Raw genomic sequence first — 24,012 nt, forward strand, 5'->3', positions numbered from 1 at the left:
CTGGAGCAAAAAACAGCATTTTAGAGCATTTTGAAACCAGGAAGTGTGCACATTTTAGGACCTTGTAAGGTCACAATTCAAATGACCTGTGTGTTCTTAGGTCACAAGTTCAAGTGAAAGCTTCTAAACAAGTATCTATTTGTCAGGATAATAAATTCACAGTAAGGTAGCATACAGTTCAGACTTTGTAGACAGATACTGTTACTGGTACACAGTATTTGTGTTTGCTTTCAGAGTATCTTTGAAAGAAACAAGGCCCAGGTTTGTATTGCTAACCTTGATATTTAAGCAGTCATAGCCAAATATTTTCATTAAAAGGAGAAATTTGTTTGTAGGCCTAGGTTTGGGATCTAAATGTTTTCCATGCAATGACCTGGGAACAAGTCCCCAGGAGCGGGGCCATATCAAAGAGATTATCATGGTAGCATACTCATGTTTATATTGCTCCATCCTAGGTACAAACCAGTACTGGCCAAATATCAGAACCCTGGGCTTACAAACTAGATTCTTTTTACTCCTTACAACTCATATAAACCTTAGACTCTGGCAAATGCTCAAAGCTGAAATTAAACCAAAACACAACATCGAAGATCTGCATAACATACCAAGTATCATGAATATTGACCTAATGGTTGTTTAGAAAATGTTGCTTGAATATTCGAACATATGTGACCTCCGAAATAGGTCAAGGTCATTCATATGAGGAAATTTAATAGCACTGCATCCATTAACTCCATTAGTATTAGTTAACAATAAATATAATTGTACTATACATGAGACCATTTTCACAACTATTAATTTCTTAAAATATATTATCAAACATTTAACACTTGAAACATTTCCACTATCATAGGTAGGGGTGTAACGATATACCGGTATACCGGTATATTGTGATACAGCTGAGAAACGATATGTATTGCAATACGATTTTCCATATACCGGTATTTTCGATATTTATTCTCCATGAATTATTTTGAAATTTTTCATTCACATTACGATCAAATTACAATAAAACCAGCTAAGTAGTCGTAGGCGCTTTCTCGACGTTTTTGTTTTTTGTCCCGGAAGCGGTAGTGTGTTTACAGTAAACACGCATGTGCGAGCGAAAACGAAAGTAGTCGCGGGAAAGATGGCGGAGGAAAAGGACGAAAGCTTCAGCATCATTCCTAATAAGAAGGCTAAGTCCGATATATGGCAACACTTTGGCTTGAAGCAANATATGACTCTCCAATATCGCAATATATCGCAATATGGGTTTTGCTGTATCGTTACACCCCTAATCATAGGATTACCCTTACTTTCACATTACAAGTTCAAGTAATTGGGTTTCAGTTCTACCCTAGGTAAAACACTGACAACATATATAATGACCACCCCCCAACCAGCTGTAACTTATTAATATTCCCCAAGTCTCTCCATTACAATCTTAACCAAGTTCATAATAAAGAGCCTCAGCCAGCAGTTCTTCCAGTTCCCTTGTCCCATTTGGCAATGTCCTATGTGAGGGCGACACCTTCAAATTCCTCAAGTAGAATGCTCGAGGACGATGGACATTGCAGCATATAAGCTCACATGAACTTCCTGCCAAGTGAGCTAATGACACGAGGACAACATATGTCACAACTTAAATGTACTTTTAATATTACATGTATTGTATAAATCCAATAGCAGAGGCTGTTGGGACAAAGCAGCTGCCTTAAGAAGGGTATTACATTGTATATCTACTGATGAATTAACTATTGTACACTTTAAAAATAATGATAATGTGATCAAAATTCTAAGACAGTACTATACATGCATTGGTGATAGGTGTGAAATGTACAGACAACAATGGTCACAATATCAATACAACTGTATAGGCTTGGTTTGTATTTACCATTGAAAATTTGCATGATTCATAATACACACTCCGCATGTCCCTTTCTGTATTCAATGTACTGTATATTTTTGTCATCATGTGATGAAGCTGTTTTAACTGGTTAATTTAAAAAAATAAAATGTAACCTGTGATATATAAGTTACCTACTGTGACATCACACATGAAACATGCAATAACCTAACTTTATTTAAAATTTAATTAAAATTCAATTAATTATTATTAAAAGATGCCATTTCCCCTTTCATTTTGTGTCTTTTTTCTTTTCTTTTAAATAACGAATGTAAGTTTTGGATTATTTAAATGATGCAAATATAAAGACTTTTCATACTTGTGGAACCATAGCTACAAAACTCACTGAAGTTCATTCCACTAAATTCAATAAATGAATACTTGTCACAGATCTACAAAATATGAGAAAATATTAAAAACATAAATGGCTATGGATGTAGTGATAAAACAATTTCTATCATACTTTTTTTTAAATCTTGAACATGAACTCACATAATCAAATACAGTATAAACTAAACAGATCTATCAACATCAGGACAAGCCTTCTTATTAAAACCAAGACAACTGAATTGAGCCATTCAGAAATACTGTTGTTTTTTCAATATATTGGTCAATATTACAGCACGTGTATAAAGATTAATGTTAAATTCATGCCGCATAGGATTAATTTTAGACAACACTACAATCTTTCATCCACTCAGGCTCATTCCCACTCCTATTCAATTTGCTTTATCACAGAGAAGCGTGCACAGAGAGATAAAATAATGGCAGCAATTTGACATTTTAGTTGCCTTATTTAAGTTTAAGTTTGATCTCAATATTAAAATAAAATTTAAACATTTCTTTCACAGGTAGTGTGACATTATTTTAACTCCCACTTTTATTTTGGTCACAAACATTGGTAAAACTCTCACACAAGACTGACGTTACTCCCATACATATCCATTTTTTCTTCAGAATTTTATGGGAGGAATGGAATGCACTTTTTCAGAAGCACGGTCACCATTGATTTTATAATGAATAGGAGATGTATCTGGACTCGACCCCACCACTTATAATACTACATATCAATAACAAACACATTAAATACAAATGCCTCCATCCTCCCCATATCACCAACTTTTGTATATCCCTAACTACATTTTACCGCAGATGATGCACACCAACGATCCTCGACACCAGAAAATTGATCTTTTACCGTAATCTCCAGTCCTTATATAAAAGGAATTTGGATGTTAGTAGCTGTAGTAAAAATGACAGCAGGTCTAGAGCCAGGTTGTTAAAAGTGCCATGACTTAACTGCTGTGATGGATTAAACCAATCAAACCCTTCACACCATTTCTCTTTTTATCCCATTTCACCACTGAACATATGGAACATATGCACTGTAATCCACTTTCGACATAATGTATATACAGTAGATTTCGCTTAATATCACTTCCCATTTGTCAGAGAAAAACATATTAACAGAAACATGACATAAACAGAATACGTATTTTCTGACGTTTTTCAGCCCTCAAAACCTGAAGTGAACTTAGTCAAATGCCTAAGTGACGAGGCTCTACGAAGAAGATTGTAAAATAAAGATACTTTTTTAACTAACCAAAAATGTATTACCAAATTAAAACGTGTGCATTTTACGTTCATCCTTCACTGTAGTGCATCGTCAAGACATTGATTGTCTGGATTTTAATATTAATTTTAATTTAATTAGATTGTGGATATACATATCGATAATAAAACTTTCTCGCCGCACTCGAACCTTTCTCAAATACCCTATTAAATACTATGACTAAATGTACTAAACAAATCATAATGTACATTAATTCCTATCTTCCGCCACATGTACTAACAGTATTTTACATGCCACAGCTAAAGGTACCCTTTGCATAATTGTCAAAATGCATAATAATTTAACATCAGGCTATCTATAACAAGCAGAAAAAGTGATGTGATATTTGGTAGTTAAACAATTAAATGCTTTCAAATTAGCAAGAAAATTCTAAACTAATATTGCCACTAAAATAACCAAATTTACAGCGATATAAACATTATATATAAGCTGGACAGAGATTATCTTCATTGTGTCCGAGTGAACTTGTCCTACCAGAGTGGTATCAATACTTACATTCTTTACTTATTTTCAAAGAATCCTTCAGTATTACATGTACATTTACCAAAAAATGCATTTTCCTAACATCCAGACGAAATATGGTATCAAAAACTAACAAAGGACCCCGACTTTATAAAGTTGAACACAAGATCAGATTGTAGTAAAAGATACTCTCCTATCCCGAAAGATATTTGCATGCAAAATTTGTTGAGTCACTGATAGAGAATATGAGATAAGCCCCGGACAAATCAGAGCAAAATAAACAAAAGGGCCATAACTCTTCATATAGTGGAGCATGAAACCTGATTAGTATGCGACACTCCCCCTTCCTGAAAGATGCTAACATACTAAATTTGGTAATTACAGGTGACGGGGTATATCAAATACAGTATACCCTGGACAGGGTGACTCACTGCCACTAAAATAACCAAATTTACAGCGATATAAGCATTATATATAAGCTGGACAGAGATTATCTTCATTGTGTCCGAGTGAACTTGTCCTACCAGAGTGGTATCAATACTTACATTCTTTACTTATTTTCAAAGAATCCTTCAGTATTACATGTACATTTACCAAAAAATGCATTTTCCTAACATCCAGACGAAATATGGTATCAAAAACTAACAAAGGACCCCGACTTTATAAAGTTGAACACAAGATCAGATTGTAGTAAAAGATACTCTCCTATCCCGAAAGATATTTGCATGCAAAATTTGTTGAGTCACTGATAGAGAATATGAGATAAGCCCCGGACAAATCAGAGCAAAATAAACAAAAGGGCCATAACTCTTCATATAGTGGAGCATGAAACCTGATTAGTATGCGACACTCCCCCTTCCTGAAAGATGCTAACATACTAAATTTGGTAATTACAGGTGACGGGGTATATCAAATACAGTATACCCTGGACAGGGTGACTCACTGCCACTAAAATAACCAAATTTACAGCGATATAAGCATTATATATAAGCTGGACAGAGATTATCTTCATTGTGTCCGAGTGAACTTGTCCTACCAGAGTGGTATCAATACTTACATTCTTTACTTATTTTCAAAGAATCCTTCAGTATTACATGTACATTTACCAAAAAATGCATTTTCCTAACATCCAGACGAAATATGGTATCAAAAACTAACAAAGGACCCCGACTTTATAAAGTTGAACACAAGATCAGATTGTAGTAAAAGATACTCTCCTATCCCGAAAGATATTTGCATGCAAAATTTGTTGAGTCACTGATAGAGAATATGAGATAAGCCCCGGACAAATCAGAGCAAAATAAACAAAAGGGCCATAACTCTTCATATAGTGGAGCATGAAACCTGATTAGTATGCGACACTCCCCCTTCCTGAAAGATGCTAACATACTAAATTTGGTAATTACAGGTGACGGGGTATATCAAATACAGTATACCCTGGACAGGGTGACTCACTGAAGGGGGATGAGCAGAGTAAAAACCTCTAGTCCAATCCGGTAGTACAGATGAGGATTAATACTTCAAAATCCTAAGTGATATCATAACCTGTACCCTTTCCATTGTGTTGTAAACCATTTGACCAAGAACATATTTATACCACTGATGAGGTGTTAAACAGGCTGAATACTTCTCTCCTGGAAAAGGAGGTTCATAACATGACATGGTATCACATATATTTACATGATCGCTAAAAATGTTTCAAATGTGGTCGTTTAACGTAATATTTGGGGTCAGAATTTGCTGGTCGCTGGTTGCGTTATTCAGATGGTCGCTTAATACAGTTAAATAACATTGTAAAAATGGTTGGGAAGAATGAAAAGTGGTTGCATAACAGATGATATGCATGTTTTCGTCATTGTAAATAAAAATAAAATACTGTAACAACTAAAATGCTACATTCATATACATAAAAGTTATCTAATAGCACTACAATGTACATGTAGACAGACAAATTTATCTATAAAACAGAATCAATATATACAATATATTCACAGAATATATCCGAGTCGATCATTGTTTCTTATTTGCATATGTACCTGGTATACACAATACCTTCTCTCTTTATTTCATTTCCTTCTGGTGTTATTTCTTATAAGAGCACTTTTGAAAGCAGTAAATTAACAGAATTTACCAAAAAAAATGTGTGCAACAATTTCATTTAACATCAAATTATCCATGAAATAAAACAAGGAAAACTGATATTTAAGAGACCTCATCAGATCTTTTCACATTAGATAACTTCTTTGATACATGAAAAATAACCATAAAATGCTCTATATCTTTTGAAGAGTAAAATCTTTGCAAAAAATCAGCAGTAATCCAAATTAACAGGTAATTAAATTGATAAAACTAACATGTCCCATTCAGAAAAGATTGAGGAAGTAAAAAATAAAAGTTAACATAAAATTGTCAACCTGTAAATTTTTATGGATAATGATATACATGTACATGTGTTTTTTAACATGGACTCTTAAAAAATGAACTTCAAAATAAACAATAAAACCAACTTCTTGCATTTGAAAAAGGAGATTCAGAATGGATTAAATATTGATACAGGCTGTTCCAGAAATAACCATATATATGGGAGGGGTATAAGGCACTCTTTTTAGAAATCCCAACACCCATCAAATATTAAGTAATTTAATATAAGGTATGGTAAGCAGACCATGTGCTCCCCTCCCCCACCACTATATAATTATGGAACAGCCCTAATATAAAAAGCGGTGTTGCATTATGGACTGTAGTAAATAAATATTAAAAGTTTAAGCACAATTTAATATCATGCATATATATACAGTAGAACCTCAATAATGTCACATTACACAGGTCATTTTCCATAAAACTATTACTGTATGTTTATTTTTTTTGGAAAATCGTCATAGGTCTGTCCAGACTATGAAGGAGGTAGTGGTACCACTGCGTCACATTTTTCACAAACCAAAGAATTCGGACTAGTCAGGTTTTACATTATAATACTACAGTACCCAAAATGTGACAAACAAGAGCTGTATGATGTTGATGTTTAAGTAATTTTTTTAATGATATTAGCTTGGATTTTTGATTATCAAAAAAATACTTGTATGCCAATGCAGTAAATCAATACTTCAGTGCACCTAATATATATATCATATAATACAAAAAATAGAGAAATATGAATGATCAAAAATATTGTCAACTTTTGCATGGTCTTTTCACATACAAAAAATCTGACGATAAAAATATCTTAACATCTCCCCCAACTAAATATTGAGCATTCAATTTCATTGTAAAACGATATTCCTTTCAATGTTAATAAGTGTTATGTCTGATGTATTGCTTGTCATAATTTGGGAGAAAAAGAAACAGGTCCCATTTGGGGTACTGTAATTTTAACATTGAACTGATTTAAACAAAGAACAGTTTAATTAATTATCATGATAATTTAGCAAATATCTGTTCTTTTGCCTCTTCAAACTTTGTATACAACTGGCTGATGTCACTGTTTGCGTCAATCACCTGGGAGAAAAAAAAGTTATAATCACATTAAATATTATTAAATCAGGTGTAAATGAATCGGTCAGAATCAGGTTATTAAGAAGTATTTTACCTGGAAAGCGTACTCTCCTATTAACAACGTGCTGGTCTCATTTTCACGATTTTCACTCTGGTAGGCTCATTTAATTTACATAAAGCACTGAATGAAATAAAGAGACTTACTGAGTTCATGCTATTTACTGTCCTCTGTCAATTGTTTAGTTTTCATTGAGCAATTTTTATTTTTTTTGTAACTAAAATTGTTATTGAAAGTTTCTGTGTCAATTTAATTTAATTACCTGAAGTGCAGGGCACAGAGATGGCAATTATAATATGCAGGTGATTTCCTACTGTACTATGAAAATAATAAACTGATTAGTCCACGGTAACTGAAAAAGTACTGTATATAGAGAAATTTACACCCAGTAAAAGTTTCGCCCTTTGACAGTAAAATCCATTTAAAAATCCAAAAGATTTTCCCAGTATACAGTAACATTTTTCTACAGCAGTGATTTATCATAATGATTTTCTTGGCTGAACCTTGCATTAATACTTACAAGGAGAGGAGCTGGCAACTTGAACTTGTTCTCGTCTATGAGCCAGTCTTCATGTAGTGCATGAAGTGACTTTAGATACTCCTACAATTAAAATGAATGATCAGCTGTTAGTGGGTTACAGTGCAGCAGTGTGCAATGGGTTTAGATAGTCCTCAATAAAACAAGGCAAAGTGAACAACTGCTGCAAAACAGCAATAACTCAAGATCTGCAAATAATGCAGGGCTAGACAATAACGGGAGCACGATAGTCCGAAACTGGTGAAATCTCCAGCTGGACTAGTGATTCTAAAAACGGCTAGCCCAGTTAACTAGCCAAAATTTGATATTGCTTATCCTGTTGAATAATATTTGGGCTAGTAAAAATTGGAAACTACTACCCCAATTGAGCCCTGTAATGGGGCACGAGACTAGATTCCTGTCTGCGACAATCCACTATCCAAAGACTTAAAATAATACTCACATACAAAAATTTAGTAATTGTAAGTAACGAGGGGTATATGAGATATGCCCCAGACAAAGTGATGTGTTCATGACTGGCAGACGGCGTCTAGTCCCCTCCAGTGGGTAACGAAAAACTTAGTAGGATACACAAGATATGTATATTTAAGGTTGACAGGGTAAAAAAGAAAACACATGTTTTCCTAGATGTAAGGAGTCTAGATTCTAGTCTCACCATTGGGACTCCCTGCTCCTCTTGTCGGTTCCGCAACCGAATCCTGCTCTGACACACTTCTGGGTCTGCACGCAAGTACACTATGAAAACAAATGATTATCATCAGATTTTATATTCTAAGCGTCACAGACATGACAACTGACGAGACATCATCTGGGTTTCATTGTTTTCATCGGCAGCATTACTATCAATAACTCTTGTGAAGTTGTATACTGAATCTTGTCACCTCTTTGTCTAACAAGCACATTCCTCTTAAAAATTGTTGTGGTCGAGAGAATAAAGAAGGCACCAGTGATAAATCTACATGAGTTCCGAGACATATACTCAGAATTTTGACGAGTCTCGTAGAATTTCTGGAAATACTTAAATACTTAGATTGTGGGACCCAATAATTTTAGCAATACAGCTGAAAAGGACCCATGAAAATAAATTGAAGATTGATCATTGAGGCACCCTAATAAAATTTGATAATTTCCATGGGATGAACCCAAAACTAAGGAATCAGTAGTTCCTTAACCAAAAATACACTCATAAACCTTTTTTTTTTTACTACTTTACGGTAACATACCGATCAAATCTACATTGGTGTCCTCATTTGTTGTTATCCATCCATAGAACTCTGACAGAATGGCATAGTCAACCTCAGGCATCAGGCCACTAGATGTACAAAGACAGGTCAATAGAATAACATCAATCATACTGTGATGAGTATGTACACTTTACAGTGACTTTTAGCCAAGTTTTACAACAGAATGCAGGCTGCTTCCTCTGACAAAAAAAAAAGCTTTATTTTTCCAAAATGAAGAAAAGACGAGGAATCTCTTCCCAATTTCAATAGACATAATGCTATATTTTCCAAATTCATGTAGTAACAGGCTGTTGCAAAATTAAGGAAGAAAAAACACTGAATTAACAGCAGCACCATAGTAATGTACACAACATGGCATCAGATAAAATCGAAATTCTCTTTAGTCATTTGAGTTGTAGAAATAACAAGATACATCAATAGTCACATCAGTTCTATTTTTGTATCAAGTCGTGTGTCAGAAAAAATTGCAAGGAACCAAGTTTTGTTTTATTTTTGTGTTATTGATTTTATGTGCAAGCAAATAAATCACCCGCATTTTTTTAAATAGCCTTTCATTGCATATATTGTATCGCAAGTATTTTTTATTTATCATTGAGTTTGATGCTACGTAAATATTGTGGGTCAATACAAAATATATATATGATAATTGTATTGCCTTAACCTGTGAAATGGCTGGATTATAGCTACAAATTATTGAAATATACTTTTTCTCAACCTCACAACAAAACTGTCTTCAAACTTGCAGATGATTTTGCTGTTATCGACATCATTCAACTGTGATGTTCACCTGAGGATTACAATGGACCATTAACATTCTCGACTAGTAAAAATTATACCGTTTTTAACCTAGGAGCAATAAAACCTACCGGGGGCATATATCTTTAAAGCCCTATTTAATACCGAGCCCAAACAAAATTAGATAGATTCAGTTGTAAATATGCAGTCTTACCCTTTATAGAGATTTTCTACAAAGCAGTTTCTGGCACTATACAGTGACCTTTCCATCATCTTCACACTCTTACTCTGAAACAAAGGAAACACTTATAAGCTAATGCTGTTGAGCGTTGTTAATCAAGACATCGATCATTTCAAGATCCAAGGCAGAAAGTACTCTTCTCAAAGTTTGAAATTTTGTTTTACAAAACAGGTCAATGCAATCCTGACATTTTAATCTCAAAACCGTATACCAGGGTACACACTCTGTATGTATATGTATGAATATCCTTTTCAGTCTACTATTATTTTGTAAAATTTGATGAAATATATTACAAACTACGCATAAATTTGGTAATTTCTGACAGGACTGGATACTGCTGGAATAGTCAGGAATACTGCATAAAAATACAAACCTTGCTTTTTTTATGGCCCTCTGCCATGGTGAGTTGTACATAGGACTGGAATGCCAAGCTCCAGCGGGAGGCATCTTTATACATCAGATCCTACCAAGCATTCAAACAAACAACTTAAATTTTTACCAGGATAATATATACATATTAAGCAATATTACAGGTCTTGTTTCACAGTTGAAAACAACAAAAACAGGCTGCTTCTGCAACCAAAAAATGCATCATTTTACCAAAATTGATACAAGCCACTGTATATATTCTCCTAATTTAAGTAGCCTGTCTTTTCACAAACTTCGAATTCCTAGAACTATATTTCAGCATACATCATGACTCTTGGCCAGCTTTCTGTTCTTTAGAAAAAGTCCTTTGGGCATTTCAACAGATTGTATCCCTCCTGTTTTTGTTTTGAGGATGTTTTTCCAAAGGTTATAAAGTGACAAACCCTACATTTCCTATTGAAAAATACACAGCAGACCCTTACCTGGCCCTGTAATCAGTACTGCTCCTGGAAACAAACAACTTTCTGAGACATTGCAATCTTGTCAAAGAGGAATTAGAATGCAAAGCTTTCAAACTTTTAACTGAAGACCTACTAATTGTGCTTTCTAGGCAGGACTCAAAGCGTCACCAACAAAGGTATTTTAGTTTTCTAGTACAATTTCCAACTTACCAGTGTGTTAAATCCTTGGACATCCTTCCACTTATTGACTGGTTCTGGAAGCACCTGTCAATGTATCAAAATAATCACGTTTAACCTAGAAATTCAAATGTGGATATGGATCAATATTATGCATATAATTATGTAGAAGTAAAATATGGTAATAGAGCCAATGTTAGCTGTAGGTTTGTTAGTTGATCAGTGGGCGCTTCGCTTTGAGTACGGATACCAAAAGAGGTATGCAGGCCTAGGGCGATTACAGAATAAAGGCACATATAAAGAAAATGGATAAAATCACAACATACTCAAGCATCACCAGTTAGTGGGTTTTAAAGTTTATTTGGCCGACTAGTCCTGATGAAGCCTCAACTTTAGAGGCAAAACTAGTCGGCCAAATAAACTTTAAAATCCACTAACTAGTGATGCTTGAGTATGTTGTGATTTTATCCATTTTCTTTATATAATTATGCAGAAGATACATTTGTACATATCCAGCTGGTATATGCTATGTGCCAAAAATGTGGTTATGACTCAATTGGACCATGTAAAGCCCTGTATATTTATATCAAAGCTTGCTTTTTGGTTTGTTTTTAAGTTAAGGAATATCTCAACTTGAAAACAAGATTTGTTTGCTTTCATTAATATTTTAAGTCATGTACGTATACCATATACATTAAAGGGGGTGGGGGGAATCAACAAACAATTACAAATACATATATACAACAAAATATTTTCTTCAGCTCCAAATTAATTTGCATTGCTTAACACCAACTGTTACCTCAACTTCAGGGAACTTTTTGAAGTATTGCAAGAAGGTAGACTTGCCACTCCCAATATTTCCCTCCACAGCCACCTGTAACAAGAATAACATATAATAATATCCAGAATACAACTTACTATATATCATGTTGGTAAAAATAAAATTGACTGGCTTTTTTTAAAAACCGAGACCAAACAAATAGCTAGCTGTACATGTGTGCCTTCAATTTTGCTATGACATATTCCAGGGATGCAGATCTAGAGAGCAGCCAAAGAGAGTGTAATCCTAGACGTGTCGAGGAGTGTACAATCGTATTTGCGAGAACAAGGTTAGGATATGATTGATAGTGATGGGCTGTTGATCAATTATAATCGAAAATTGATCGGTTCAATTCGCCCTTTCTGAATCCGATCATCGATTACAAATTCCATAATTGATTTAATCTGTTCATCATTGAAATAAAATTATTTAAATGTCTTCCATGTAAATTAAATTATGCTTTGAAAGTCATATATTGTTATGATAATACTATATGATTGATGAAAATGCATAAAAGTTGCTTGATATTCATTCATTACAAAAAAACAAAAACCTACTGTATAGTAATGAACAACTCTGTCTATTGATGTAATAATAGTGTACTCACTTTATTTGGGTATTCAGTCCCCAAAAATTATATACTGATAATGCAATTGATCATCAGTCGATTTACCACTTCCGATTATAAATTAAACCGATTATTGTTTATGATTTTAAACCGATTGCCCATCATTAAATTGATTGACACAGTAGTGGACGCCAATGTTATCAAAGTCACTGGCTTCTTTGTGTCGCCACTATAACCTCTTCACAATGGTCTAGGCCTGTAACTTTTTGATCGGAAAATGTGTGAAATATTCAGCTATGTTTTTCAGGGAAACAGGCCTTCAACACATGCCGAAAATAAAATTTCAGAGAAGTTTATGGTGCATGGTGCTTCTTCACAATGCTTGTCCTCCATAGCCTAGTTATAACTGCACTGCACGGCAGGATATTTCCGTGGAGTTGTTTTTTTTGGCGATTTCATGAGTCAATAATATAACGTGATCATGAAAAATATGATCCACAGGCCTAGGATAATATATGACACAGAAATGAGCCGCAACAATAAACATCCTAACTGAACAGTGATGTTGTCATGAAATAGTGTGTATAACACTGTACATGTGGCAATTCATATACATAAAGAGTAATGATGTTTAAAAATAGGTTTAAAGCATTCAAGCCATTTTGGTCTCTGTTGAGTATAACATATATACAGTTGAACCTCGTTATCCCGAACTCTTATAACTCAAAGACCTCGTTAAGTTCGAAGTATTTCTTCGGTCCCAGCCAAATCTCTTCTTTATCTTAGTAAATAAAACTCTGATAATTCGAACCCTGAAAACTTGGATACCTCAAAGTAAGATATTGGTTTCAACAGCGTAAATCCACACCAAAACATTGTCTACTTCATAGTGTTCGAATTTCATTTGGTCATTTTAACAATTCTCCTATACAAATAAAATGAAAAACTACGGCATCTTTCCATTCTGTGTTTATGAAAATCTTTCGTGAGTAGACCAGCATGAAATCGTTAAAAATAATTGATGATAAAGCTTAAGACTGTAAAGTGTGCGGACTGTCAAAACCATGTTGTTCATAATAAAAACCAAACTTCATCAATGTTGATCAACAGTATTCTGTACTTACTGCGAGTTCGTTAAATGATTTGGTCACAAAGCGTGGTCATGGTAAAAGAGCTTGAGTTCCAGTTAAAATCACAAACTAGGACAGCTTCACGGGTTCATGTTTTTATTGGAGCCAGTATGACTTTGAAAGACAATCGCGAGAACAATACGATAATTGTTGTTGATTACATCGAGTTGAGGAAGTGTGACAGGTGTCACATTTGGCTTTAATAATCAATTTGTTACAGGTACGATATAATCTGTTTGTCTGTAATTACTTTTAAAGAATCAACTACGCGTACGCTCCATTACAGTGATTTGTTTCAGATTTGTGCACTTTCATTTCCGCATTGTATTGTACAAGGAGACAGAGGGATAGTTCGATTTTCAAATGTAACACTTCAGAGGTAAAACTTGCAAACGGACATGCAAATACAAATGCAGACCTGGGAATACTTTGCCATGATTAGCCCAAAACAACATTTAATCACTAGGCGAGCCACATTTCATAATGAATTCACAATATGATCTTACCGTTTTTATCTCGTTAAACGAAAATATTTTTTTTCAGAAAAAAATTACTCTACTTTTGAAAGCGTGTTTGTTGTAAAACTACATACCTGTATTTGTAATATTGATTACGTATATCATTCATCGATTGATTATAAGCATTGGCTATTAATAATAATCAACGACTGCTAGTGCTATTCCCAAACAGCCAATTTCATGTCAAATATATATGAAACTGCACAACTCGAAGTTTTCCCACGACCCCGCTGACTTCGAGATAACGAGGTTTGACTGTAGATAGATAAGTATAATATCACACATTTGTATATGTGTGATGTTCGTTAGAAGCTAAATTATCGCAGCTGAGCTACACCAGATGAATTTCCCACCAGATATGGTGTGAAAATTCCTTAAACTTACAGTGATGGAGTCTTTTGTTTGAGGCCCATCTAAAACAGCTCGGCATCTCTCCCGATTTTCTGAAAAGGATAATATATTTAATTATAGAATTTATTTATGGACCCGACTGGAAGTATGCTCAAATGTTAAAACTCTCACCTCTTTTAAACAAAATTTGAAGAGATATAGGCCTAGTCAAATATAATTTCATATTAATATAAATTATAATCGCCCAACGGAATTGATAATTATCTTTTATGATGGAATTTTCGTTCCAATAGCATCACCCCGCACTTCATGAAGCTGCAGGATGCGAGGCTATCAGTTTTTCATGGTAGTCTCGTAAATGGGGATTATTTCCCCCACAATCTGTGTTACTAAGTAACGTTAGCAGGCTGCAGTAGGCAAGACGATGTTATTGAACTTTCTGTCGATGCGATCAGTGCATTCGCATAGCCGATTTCAAAAACTATTTCCAGATAGAAATGTATTTTTCTATGTTATTAATTTATCTCACCCAAATTCAGCTGCTGAATTCCAATCATACTTGCTAGCTAGGTTTACCGCTCGCCGCCTAAACAGAGGACTCCACACCGGTGTAACTTTGGCGCAAAACGCTACATTCACAACTCGCGCCTGTTTACATCCACTTAACCAATCAGAGCGTCGCTTGTTATTCACTCCGTTATCGTTAAGGTACCGTAATAAAGCCATATGCATGTGCCCAGCTAGCTTAACAACAACTTAATGCACAATTTTAAACCAGTTAATTTTCAAAAAGATTTGAAATTCAAAACTAAAGATGTAAGTATAAGACTTAAAATAATCATCTAGTGAAAAGAAACACACAAATATATGTAAATTTTCACACACATGTAATTCTCAAAAAACAGCTGGTCCCTAGTATACATGTACTTGAAACGTCTTTATTGAAATGTATGACCGACTACAAACATGTATGAACTTAAATCGATTACCCAAAGAAGTTATCAAATGTGTTTTCTAATAATAACGGAAAAATAAGTAAAAGATTAGTTTCTTTTCTTCAAGACTTGCAGGTTAATTAAAGGTAAGAAAAAAAATATTGCGATAAATATTTTACCCGGTATGAATTTTTGAATAAAATTTGGTTGTTGCTTTGCAATGAAGAAGAGTTCTATTTTATCCATGAACAAAAACAAAAACAAAACACAAACAAATCACGTTACAAATAAAGTTGAAATAAAGTCGACGAAACGGACATTATAGATCTAACATTATTATATAAGTACTTTGCACTTTTTCTGAATCGTTGCTAATTATGTATTGTATCACGGACTTAGATAACAATCTAATTCCGTGATTGTATATAACAGTTATTTTATATTACCAGAAATAAATACAGTTAAATTAAAGTTAATCAACATAAGATGTTGAAAGAGCATTTCCCAGCACTTTATTCCATATGTCTACAAATCGATACAGTTTTTAGCGCAACAACAAAAAACAAACGCCTAAGGTGCTGAAATAACACATCCCGACATTTAGTTCAAAATCGCTAGTCGCTACTGATACTATTGTTGACAGTTTGGTATACATTATCGTTGCTGCGACGACGAGGGGCATCCTTTATAAGAAATATTCATTTTACAACAATTATGAAACAAGTTTTTTATTCAACAATATTAATCACTCTTGTTGGCCTTGATGTTAGCGCGCTGAGTATACCTGGAAAAAACCCTGATACCATCACAGGGACCTGTTTGTTACCGCTGTATTTGGACCTAAACTCATCGGGGTGTCATTTTTACCGAAAGTCGATCTAAACCCCTAAATCATGTAAACTTACTCTGAACACCTTATAGTTTCGGTCAAAACATAGATGCAACAAATTCTCAGGTCCCTGCACCGTGGATACCATAATAACCCCACACAAGGGGAGTGACACAAGGATACCATAAAGTGCCATATGCTTCTGGGGATCTTGGTGTGTTGACATGGGTTTGAACATGAGAAATATGTCGTATAAATTGATGAACATATCATAACGGTTAGGGAGAATTTCTCTTAAGGATCCCCGTACTACTGCCAAAAATGAAACTATACATTCGAAACTTATTTTTCCGGCATAACTATAGCTTTGATCAAATCATTTTTGAAAAGAAACGTATCTTTTATGAAACATTATGGAAATGAAGTAAACACAATGTAATCAACAGACGTGTTATGAGTGTAAAAATATTCTGCGGGGACAGACCGGAATTCGAACCATGGACGGTATATAGGAAAACGGCAGTGCAGCGGGACAGGGTCCCTAAGCATAACCGGTACGTAGAGCAAACTTGTGAACCAGCAGATCGGGGTTCGATCCCTATCGAAGGCTTGAGAAACAATGACTTGTCGTAGTTTTAATATAGCGAAACAACTAATGTTGGATCGCAACGAATAAAAAAAATGACAGCAATTTAGTGAAATTTATAAGTGCAAATGAAATTGCTGACATTTTTTTATTCGTTGCGATACGATTTAGCTTAGTTAAAACTGCGCATGGGTGCGTTTTTATGCACTAAGTGGCGTCTTATGCATAGTTGCCTGGACTCTGGCGTAACTTTTGGTCAACTTGGCTTTCCTTTCTGCTACCTTCCTCTCTCGTTGCGCCTTGCTTATACGTCCTATATTACGGTCTTGTGGCCTTTCAGTAGACGAGAACAGATAGAAAAGGAAAATAGAAAGGAAAAAAGAATGTAGAGAAAGGAGAGAAGGGGTGCGCCTTAAGCTTGCTCGCTTCTGTTTATTTTGTCAATGGCTGCCCCTCTGTTGATTGGAGGAAGTCGTCTTGAGGACCGACCGTATATAATTACGGCTCGGTGCCCCTCATGGGAATATATAGATGACATACACCAGAGACGTATACGTATGTAGTATATACGTCTCTGCATACACGGGATATTTCCTTCTGTTCGCAAAAACATCGGGGAGTGTCCAGGAGACCGGACTCGGACATGCCGTCAATGTTTAAACATCCATCCTCCCCCTCCCCCCGGGGACGATTCCCTCCTCCTTCATCTCAATACCGTCTGATCGGTTTACGTGCTGTGTTTGAAGTTTCAGCTTTCTCTGTCATTAAAAAAAGAAAAAGAAAACAACAAAACAACCCAATACCTCCATTATACACTTCAAAATATAAAATAATTCGAAAGTAAAATTAAAGCATGCTAACATTCTCATTATGGAAAAGATTTATTATGGTAACTCCTAAAAAGCAGATCTTTCATCAGCACATTTACGGTAGGGGTCAGTCAAAAATTAAGCAAAGGGGAGTTAAAAATTAAGAAGAAAAAGGTAGAAAGCCCTAAAAATATGAGTACTTAATAAGTAAGATGGTGCACATGTTACATTGTGAGAAAATATTTTTTTTCGGCAAATTATAGTTTTATTTTTGCCTTCACTGCGGAACCGGAAATTAAACCAACGCGCGCGATGTAAAGGAGGATTCAGAGGAGATGGAAGAAGATGTATTGGAGAAGGCCAAGCATAAATGTCTTCGTTAGAAACAAAGCAAGATATAACCCTGCAACAGAGGGGAAAGATTTTGTCTGTGTGAATATCACAGATTTCGCTGGAACAACGATTGGTGACATCAAAGAGGTGAGGTGACTGTAAATGTAAAGGGAGGTAATTTGTAAACAAATCCACGTGTTAGTTTGACAGCAACACAGATCTACCTGTATCAGGGACGTTTACCTTTTCTATTCAGATACTTGTAACGACTTATTTTTTCAAATGAGTCTCCACATACGCGTATACTGAAATACATACATATATAGTAACTCACTGGAAAATACATTGTGCCCACATCCAGCACCTGTACATGTATATCAAATTTTATATAATTCTTATATTAATAGTCTTGATTTTACATCAAATATCAAGATGACTTATTGCAATGCATAAATGGTAGAGGTAAGTAGTTACTTCATATTTTACATGTGTATATTGCAATGGTGTCAGGTCGCGATCGTTTCACCCTATATTGCAATCCTGTACGCCCCAGGTCGTTTTGCACTAAGTTGTTTCGCCCCAAAAACGTTTTCAGCATGTTTAGCTGTGTATGGCTAATACATTCTCATTTGACTTTTCCGAGGTCTCCCTTAGTCTTTTTTGTCTCTAGACTCATTTAAGCTTCATATGTAGTCACCCAGATTCTAGATCTCCACATACAATGTAGCATACTTACTTCCTTACTTAAATTACTGCCTATTACGCCCGTCGACGTTTAGGGCAGCAACAAAGTTCCTCCACACCTGTCGATCCTTTGCTTATCACTCAAAATTTCCGCAGCTGTGATCCATGTCACTGAGCTCTGTTTCCACTGTGTGTCGCCATGTGGTTTTGGGGCGATCTCTCTTCCGTTTACCTTCATGGAGTCCAGTGTACTGCAACCTTTGTGATGGAGTCACTTTCCTTCCTTAACACATGTCCAATCCACCTCCATTGTTTCTTCCTGATAATGTCTCTCATACTCTCCTTGTTGCACTGTCTCTCATCAGTTCATCATTGGAGATTACTCCTGGCCAGAAAATCTTCAGAATTTTTTCTGAGTCTGGTTGTGTGAAATGTTGACAATTTCGACAAGTCTTCCTCTGTCATCCGCCAACATTCCGAACCATATAAAAGTGTTGATAGCATGCAGCTCTGGTATATATACGCAGCTTGGTTCTGCATGCTATACTGTGCTGATTTCCACACTTCTCTCAGGCTTATGAAGACAAATCTGGCCTTTGTTCAATCTGTTAGCGATCATGTCCTTGCTAGCCCTTCCATCCTTGCTGATTGTATTTCCTAGGTAGGTGAATGTATCTGTGCTTGTGAGGTCAGTATCCTCTACACATACTGGTGATGGTGCTTGCACATTGAGGGTCATTACTTCAGTCTTCCTTTGGTTGATCTTGAGTTAGTTGACTGAAGTTGTTAAGTCGGGTTGTCTTCCCCTGGATGTGTTGGTATGAATGAGACATCAGAGCAATGTCAACTGCGTAATCCAGATCCTCTGGCGCTGAGAACAGTGTCCAAGGTATTCCTCTGGGTATGTCTTCTGTTGTCCTCCTCATGACCCAGTCTATGACCATGTTAAACAGGATAGAGGACATGGCACACCCTTGCCGCACTCCAGTCTTGACTTCGAAGCTGAGGTCGCTGTTTCCAACACTACATGTGAGAAGGTATAAAAACTTCTGATGACATATACCATCTTAAGTGGTACCCCATACAAACGGATGATTCTTTCTATCATATCTTATATAAGGGTTCTAAAATGGAAGCTGCGAGCTCTGGGGCAGTCTTGAACAGTTCAGCATTCAAGTTTCGGGGCCTGGGGCCTTTCCATTCTTCATTAACTTGACAGCTTTAATGACTTCTTCTCTAGATGGTATGTCCGTGCTGACAGCTTTAATGACCTCTTCTCTAGATGGTATGTCCGTGCTGACAGCTTTAATGACTTCTTCTCTAGATGGTATGTCAGTGCTGACAGCTTTAATGACTTCTTCTCTAGATGGTATGTCAGTGCTGACAGCTTTAATGACTTCTTCTCTAGATGGTATGTCAGTGCTGACAGCTTTAATGACTTCTTCTCTAGATGGTATGTCAGTGCTGACAGCTTTAATGACTTCTTCTCTAGATGGTATGTCAGTGCTGACAGCTTTAATGACTTCTTCTCTAGATGGTATGTCAGTGCTGACAGCTTTAATGACTTCTTCTCTAGATGGTATGTCAGTGCTGACAGCTTTAATGACTTCTTCTCTAGATGGTATGTCAGTGCTGACAGCTTTAATGACTTCTTCTCTAGATGGTATGTCAGTGCTGACAGCTTTAATGACTTCTTCTCTAGATGGTATGTCAGTGCTGACATCTAAGTCGTCTCTAGCTTCCTGTATGTCTGCTTCTTCCACCGGTGTCTGCCTGTTGATAACTTCTTAAAGTGTTCTGTCCATCTCTTCTCCTGCTCTTTCTCAGTTGTCATTAGTCTTCCTTCTTTGTTCTTTATGAGTGTGCTGTTGTTTAATGTAGCATACACTTGCATGAAATTCTTCTGACAACAAAATTATCATGAAACATGAAAACAGAAAGTTTTTAAAATCATTATATATTTATAACTTAAAAATTTATATATTTATGTTAGGATGAAACAACATTGGGCCAAGTTGATTTAGAGCGAAATGATCCATGGTGCGAACAGGAATAAGGGCGAAAAGACATAGATCAATTGCAATTAGCCAGAGTTTCCTCTGGCTGTAACACCAGATTTTTGACTTTGTGACCAGATGCCAATATCTGTCAAAAGTCTGATGTTGCAGCCAGAGACAACTGCAATATGTTCAGAAATATATATAGTGGAAGGTAAGTGGAAGGTCCTATTTTCAAAACTACAGCCATATTTCCAGTTCCCATCTTTCCAAATGTGTCATATAAGTTTTCTCCAATTCCCCTTTTACAGCATGAAATTCTCAAATACTCCATAAGTTTTGGTCCTTGGGCCCTGTCTAGTGTTAAAATTGTTTTGGATTGAAAAGTCCTGGCTTTCATACTGATATTGTTACTTTCTGATTTCAGGAAGTGAAGAGAAGATGTCGAAATACACTTAAGATTGATGATTTGTTTTTGGACAACAGGCCACTGGATGATGATAGGTACATATGAATGGTGAAATCATGTCTGGATTGCAATTATACTGAAGTGACGTCCCTTTTTTACACAAGATAAAATGGGTTTAACTATGATAGGTTGTGATTTGAGGTGAATACCTTTCAAATCTGTGCTTCGACGGGTTGGGGAAAATGAAAATGATTTTGAGGTTACATTTATTCTTGATGAAAGCATGGTGGAGGGAATACTAAATGAGCTCCTTTACTCTTATATATACGGGAATATCAACCGTCATCAACCGTATTATCTTGATATCTTGAGGAGTATGTACCAGAGTATACTATAAATGTAGGTCACTGTGACCAATATTTTCTGCTTCACTGACATTTCTTTGGTTAGACTCTGACACTCTGTGTTAAGCTATATATGTAGTTTCATTTCCATTTCAAAGGGATCAGGAGCATACATGTATTTAACAAATATTTTCTGCTAAATATTATACATGTATTGCCATATATCATACTTTATTAAATGTTGTTACATGCTCATGTAACTGTATACAAGAGTTATGTCGTCATAATTATTTTGTATATTCATGCAGGTCAGTGGCCCATTTTAACCTGGAGGATGGTACAATTCTGGAGACAACATCAAACCCTTTCTGGGTGACCTGTATCAACATCAAACACATTGAAGTTCAGAGAGAACAGAAGGCAAATCCTAATGACCGCCACACCCAAAACTGGACCAACAAATCCATCATCCGTAAACGGACCCTGTTGTCTGTCCTCCTCAACTCTAAAAAGTAACTTCAGATTAATGACAGCTCCGAGTTTGGGATTGGAAAGGGGGTTGTTTGGCATAGTCCAATGTCATGGGGAGGGGTTTGATGTGTGTGTTTGTGTTGTTTAAGGTTTTATCGGGGTAATTGACTTTCAAGGGTACCATATATTCCTGTCTATTGCTGTACTGGTATAAATTTGAAGTATATGTCTCCAGTTTTTCACCTGAAACTTTCTTGAACTCATCTTGTTCACCTCCCCTTTCACTTCTTGGTTAGCCTCCCCTTGTTTTATGTAGGCTATAAGGTTAATTATATTATAATTGGCTATAAGTTACAGCATTGATGAAAGTTGGTAATGAATTAAATAATAAATTAACATAATTGAATTCCTAAAAAATACTCCTACATGGTACATACATTTTTGTTGCTTCTGCAGTGAGTTTCCCAGCCAACCTCCCCATTTTCCAACCCTGGATGACTTTGTCGCTCACCTGGAGTTAATCGAGAAGAAGGGAGCCACCATGAACCCCAACTATACAGGAAGGGACCTGCGACTTCTACATCAGGACTACCAAGACACTGATGAGGGAAGGTCTGACGATCCACTAGGAGCTTTTATACACCGACACGCTGTACGTCTAGGCTTCCGACAGCCAGGTAGTTTGTATGTGTTAATTACACTGGGTTAACCATACATGTGATGTTTCCCGATATGACTCTGACTGTGAGTCTCCCACTTTCGAGCATCAAAACAGCCACCTCCCATTTCTCCCGTTTTGACATGGAGATCTCCCGACATTGATATGACTTTCATAAGAAATTTCTATTACCCCTTTCATAGCCCCAAACTTGAGATATTTTTAATGCTGCACAGCAAACCTTTTGTTATTTTCCCCAAAAATAGGTTGAAAATTGATGATTATTTAATATTAAAGAAAGGACGTTGCACTGTGATGCTGTGAAATAATCTCCCGAATTAAAATCCAATCTACCTAATTTAAAACACAAATAATATGATAAATTCACCCCCATTGCAGAGGGCGAAAAAGGCGAACATTAAACTGCAGTGAAAATTTACAGGTATACAGTATTCTCTGAGATTTGATGATGACTGTTTGGTATAGTAGCTATATATCTCTCTCCTTGGAATTTCGATTCACTAAGTGTGTTTTTCTCACTCATTATCCACGCGTGCCATGTAAGAACCCAAAAGGTGACCTCAAGCAACCATCAAATGGATTGGTAAAATTGTGATTTTGTGTTGCAGATCCTGTCCTATATAACAACAGAGTAGGTGGTGAGGACTTAGCTGGAGGTGGGCGGGGCAGGGGGCGTGGTCGTGGGAGGGACAACAATAACAATACAGCTCCAGGACCAGCCAGAGCACAACGAAACCAGGCCAGGCAAAGAGTAAGCCCCTTACTCTAACCTTTTGCAATGTAATGATAGTTTAGGCCACACCAATTTGAAAAACAGTTCTTCGGGAATTACCTATCCTAAAATCTGAAGTCAAGAAAAGAAATAAAAAACTTTTTTTACCGCTCCTCAAAGAAATAATTGAATTCTGGGTTTTTGTTATCTGTTTTTAGTTTTACACATCGCTAATTTGGGGCACATTGACGCTTGAATCGCAAGGAAAGTGAAGCATTTTGATGATGCAGCTAAAAACTGAGACAGAGAGAAAACGTGCCAGTCTTTTTTCAAACGAATTATTTCATTTAATAGGATATTAGTGGACGCAGGCATTGATGCCTCTACATCCACATCAGTATAGTTTGAAATACAATGTGGTAAACATAAAATAAGCCTATACATAAGACGCTGTATGATCGTACTTCAACTCAAGATTTTTCAAGAATTCATTGTCTTTCTCAAAGTCAAATACGTTACGAGATGAAATAACATCTTGT

General features: G+C 35.9%; 1 protein-coding gene across 1 annotated transcript; it reads right to left on the reverse strand.

Moving 5' to 3' along the window:
• Window positions 1-3,357: 3,357 nt before the first annotated feature.
• On the reverse strand, window positions 3,358-15,335 carry LOC110462767 (thymidine kinase 2, mitochondrial-like). The gene is made up of 10 exons (XM_021516916.1): window positions 15,215-15,335; window positions 14,719-14,777; window positions 12,098-12,172; window positions 11,332-11,385; window positions 10,665-10,754; window positions 10,265-10,338; window positions 9,295-9,383; window positions 8,727-8,806; window positions 8,054-8,134; window positions 3,358-7,478 (listed from the first exon to the last, which is right to left on the reverse strand). Exons 1-10 carry the CDS (start codon window positions 15,240-15,242, stop codon window positions 7,395-7,397), a joined length of 714 nt encoding a protein of 237 aa, XP_021372591.1. The 5' UTR covers window positions 15,243-15,335; the 3' UTR covers window positions 3,358-7,394.
• Between the last annotated feature and the right edge of the window lie 8,677 nt (window positions 15,336-24,012).

This window comes from Mizuhopecten yessoensis, unplaced genomic scaffold, assembly GCF_002113885.1.
Source record: "Mizuhopecten yessoensis strain PY_sf001 unplaced genomic scaffold, ASM211388v2 scaffold10829, whole genome shotgun sequence".
Taxonomy (NCBI): Eukaryota; Metazoa; Mollusca; class Bivalvia; order Pectinida; family Pectinidae; genus Mizuhopecten; species Mizuhopecten yessoensis.